At 47.8% G+C, this 4,242-nt stretch overlaps 1 protein-coding gene across 1 annotated transcript in view; it reads right to left on the reverse strand.

Moving 5' to 3' along the window:
- Positions 1-4,242, reverse strand: part of SSBP3 (single stranded DNA binding protein 3) — an 86,594-nt gene that overhangs the window by 8,608 nt on the left and 73,744 nt on the right. The window contains exons 4-5 of the mRNA XM_009993597.1: positions 3,155-3,235; positions 2,277-2,336 (exon numbers count right to left, since the gene is read on the reverse strand). Coding sequence (XP_009991899.1) covers positions 2,277-2,336; positions 3,155-3,235 — 141 coding nt within the window. The remainder of the gene's footprint in view (positions 1-2,276; positions 2,337-3,154; positions 3,236-4,242) is intronic.

The following is a 4,242-nucleotide window of genomic DNA, read 5'->3' on the forward strand; positions in this document are numbered from 1 at the left end:
CCCCCCAGGTGCCTTCCCTGTGCCCCCCCCCCCTCCCTGCCGCAGCATGACCTGCGGCTGCCGGAGCATCCCGCATCCTGCTGCATCCCGCATCCTGCTGCATCCTGCTGCATCCCACATCCTGCTGCATCCCGCATCCTGCTGCATCCCGCATCCTGCTGCATCCCACATTGCCAGGGCCAAACTGTCCAGGTCGCTGCAGCCATCCATGGGCTGCCGATAGGGAGATGCTCCATTTGCAGCAGTCCAGTGTTCGGCCCTGTCCCCAGGCAGGGGGGCACGGCTGCTGCTCCCCCTCCCCAAAGCCAGCTCTGCTCTGGCAACACGGCTATTTAAAGTTCAAAGGCTGCTCTGAACAGATAAAGGGGGAGACAAACACAGATACCATCTGCCTGGGGGAAGCAAACTGTAAACAGTTTTGCTGCAGCACAGCCTTTTATTTGAATGCCGACACAGGAGCTGCTGGAGCACTGGGTGTGCATGGCCAAGCTGAGGCAGAATCTGCCCAATCCCACTTTTTCTTTTTTTCAGCTTGGAAGCTGGCAGCAGGAGGAACAGTAACCAGGGGGGTTGTAGCAATGGATATTTACACTTCTGCTGCCTGACCTTCCTGCCTGCCTATTTATTCCTTTTGTCCCTCTGGATGTGACCATAACCTCGCTGAGCTCTCGGTAGGTACAAACCTGTGTTTTATTATCTGGTGTTCGGGGGGAAAAAATATTAATTCCTCTAAACTAACTTTACCCACTCTTGGATGCTAGACCCTGTGGCAAGAGCAGCTTCCCCAGACTGTTCCCCTGCCTGCCCAGTCTTGTGCTCGCCTTCAGATCAGGACCAGCCTGGGGCCACAGCAGGATGAGGTTCCCTTGAAACTGCCCCGTGAGAAGGTGCTTTTAATTAAACCCTTCCTAAAATGGCCACCAACACCCATTTGAGAGGCATGATGCCGAGTGTGAAGTTCTTCCAGCACAGCTGAGCGTGGGGGTCCTACATCAGCCCCACTCCAGTTTTGCTCAGCTAGATCTCAGCTGTCTCACCATCATTTTGCAAGTTCCAGCGATTCAAGTCTCAAACCCAGCAATGACAAACACAAAGCAAACCACTACACCCTTTTTCCTGACTATTCTGCTCTTCCTGCTCATACGAGCTACACAAAAACTCTGCTAGCCAAAAACAAGCTCGCAAGACAATTTCTGCAGAGTCACCTCTGCTATTCAAAGGAATTACAGGTCTCCTTTAATTTCCCATGAATGACAAGTAACCTCTGGTTGGGTCGTTACCCTACAGATCTGCACGTTACCCTATGGATCGACCAAAGGCCACACGTTCGGGCAGCGCATGGGGTGGAAGCCTCCATCCGTAAGGCCAGAAACAAACTGCCCTTGTTTAAGCTGGGATAAGAGGATAAAACCCAACCCAAAAAAATTCAGCAGCGACCTGCCCCGCTTGACCCCGCTGCTGATCTAAGCACTCGGTCAACCCAGCAGCAGGATTATCTCCATCACTTTAATTTTCTGTGATTGCAGGGAAAATCCAGCCGGGCAATGAGCTGAAAACACCACAAATCAAAACTGGCACATGCTCCACTGCTGTATGCACCCTAGATATGCCTGAACCTCAAAATAAAATAAAAATAAAATGGCTAAGTGACACCTGATGGTCCAGCACCAAGAAACCAGAGGATGCCCAAAGGAGGCAACCATAAAATCAGAGAATCCTACAGTGGTTTGGGTTGGAAGGGACCTTAAAGATCATCTACTTCCAACCTCCCTGCATGGGCAGGGACACCTCCCACTAGACCAGGTTGCTCCAAGCCCCACTCAACCTGCCTTTTAACACTTCCAAGGATGGGGCATCCACAGCTTTTATTAATGTCTAACCCAAATCTACCCTCTTCCAGTTTAAAGCCATTATCCCTTGTCCTCTCACTACAAGCCCTTGCAAAAAGTCCCTCCCCAGCTTTCCTGCAGCCCCTTCAGGCACTGGAAGGTGCTCTAAGGTCTCCCTGGAGCCTTCTCTTCTCCAGGCTGAACAACCCCAACTCTCTCAGCCTGTCTCTAGAGCAGAGCTGCTCCAGCCCTTTGATCATCTTTGTGGCCTCCTCTGCACCCACTCCAACAGCTCCACATCCTCCTTATTTTAGGGCCTCCAGAACCAGACACATTTCTCCAGCTGGGCCGCCTTCAGCCACCCACACCCAAGAAGCACCTGCAGAACACCCTGGCCCTCCCCAGATAAGACCCATCCCAGGGAAACCCCCCCGGGAAACGCAGTACCTGGTTGCCCATCCTGATGGGGGGCCGGGGACCTCCGGCGTAGCGCGGCGACATGAAGGGCTGCGGGGACACAAGAGGCAGGTGAGGGCTGAGCCACGGGGAGGCCACACGCTCCCCACACGCTGCTCAGACTGTACACACGGGGTTTCTGTTGGTTTTGGTTTGGATTTTATTTTTATATTTATTTATTTTTCTCTGGAGACATCCTTTTACAAAAAAGTCAGGTTTCAAAAGGGAAAAAAAAAATATGAAAAAAAATGTCTGGAGTCCGTTTTTGGTTTTTTTAATGTTTTTTTTTCTCTTGTAGTTTTATTGTCTGAGAGCGTTTGACATCAGCAATACTAGGTGAGGCTGTTAAAATTAGTGCATGGGAAACCCTGAGTGTTAGATACTGTTCAAGTTTAAATATATAGATTAAAAAAAGTGGCAAATAAGCACATACAGACACGCACACACAAAAAAACCCCCAATGCTAAGTACTGAAAAAAAAAAGGAAGAAAGACTTAAAGTTACTCTTTTTTTTTTTTTTTACAACTGCTGCTACAAACAGAAGCTTAAAAACCCACATGAAGTTAAATTTCTCAGGCTACCTGGGGAAGGCAAAACAGTCTGATACCCACGATTGACTTCTCAGTCCATTGACAACTGCACATCCGAGAAAAAAAAAAACAACAAAAAGAAAAAAGGAAGAAGAAAAAAAAAGGAAAAAATGGGAAAAAAGCCCAAGATTTTGCCTCAGAGCTGGGATTCCCAGGGGGATGCTCCCCGGGGGAGCAGGGCACCCACTGCCCAGCATGCTTAGAGAAGGGGGGGACAAAAATAGAGCAAATCGAGCGCACGTCGCGGTTCACAGCCCTACCCATCGCTAGTGTCTTTACCTGACTGTGGGGTCCCATCATGCTGTTAGGGTTGTGGGGTGGAGGCTGTGCGTGTGGCGAGGGCTGTGACCCAGGCGGTCCCTGTGAGGTCAGACAGTAGAAGGAGGTTATAGATTAGCACATGAAAGCGCAGAAAAGAGCTAAAAAAAGGATTGACGGGCGGACCTGTTTCGTCAGGGAGTCAGTTCTCCCATTCTTTCCTTTTTTTTTGTTTGGTTCATTTGTTGTTTTGGTTTTTTCCTCTTTTGAGTTTCTACTCGTTCGTAGCTGAACACTGAATAATGACACAGGCCAAAAAAATTTTAAAAATATTAAAAAATAATAACTGAAAAAAGAAGTTGTAAAAATCAGAACGTCTGTCAAAATACACCACATCGAAGGTAGACGGGCCGGTGGTTCAACCAAGTCTGTAATGATAAACACACAGGGAAACACTTTGCAAGGGTGTGCAACGAGGAAGAAAAAATAATGCAGGAGAGGACCAGAGAGGTTGGGGAAAATACAAAAAAATACCCCTCGACCAAAAAGAAAAAAAATTTAAAGGAAAAAAAAAAAAGCAACCAAAAAAAAAAGGCATTTTTTTTCCTCTCTCATCGCAAAGGTTGGAGACACCTCTGGGGTTTTTTTAGGTTTGGTGGTAGTTCAGTGGAGATGCTGGAGGATGAGGAGCACGTCCCAGCTCGTGCCTGGGAAGCATTTGGCTGGCACAACCGGGGCTGCATCACAGCGGATGCACCATCCTTCATCCAGGTGGATTCCCTAAGGATGGGAGTAAAATGGCTTGCGAGCAAAGAAGGGAGGGTGTCTAGGGGAAAAAAGGAGAGATTAGTCGGTGCAGGTTGAAGGCTGCAGTGCAGCAGCCACTGACATTTTGGGCTCAAACGCCTGCTTTTTCATCTATTCATTTTTTTATTTTTAATTTGAATTTTTCCTTAAAAGCACAAACTGAAAATCTGCTTGGAAAAAAACGTGAGCTCGCTGGAAGAAGATACCAGTGTGTGTTAATGTAAGGGAGGGAGGGGCCAAAAAAAAAAAAAAGAAAAAAAAAGAAGAAAAAAAAAAAAAAATGTGTATTTTTTTGAGTCCAA

Source organism: Chaetura pelagica, unplaced genomic scaffold (assembly GCF_000747805.2).
Source record: "Chaetura pelagica isolate M959 unplaced genomic scaffold, ChaPel_1.0 scaffold433, whole genome shotgun sequence".
NCBI lineage: Eukaryota > Metazoa > Chordata > Aves > Apodiformes > Apodidae > Chaetura > Chaetura pelagica.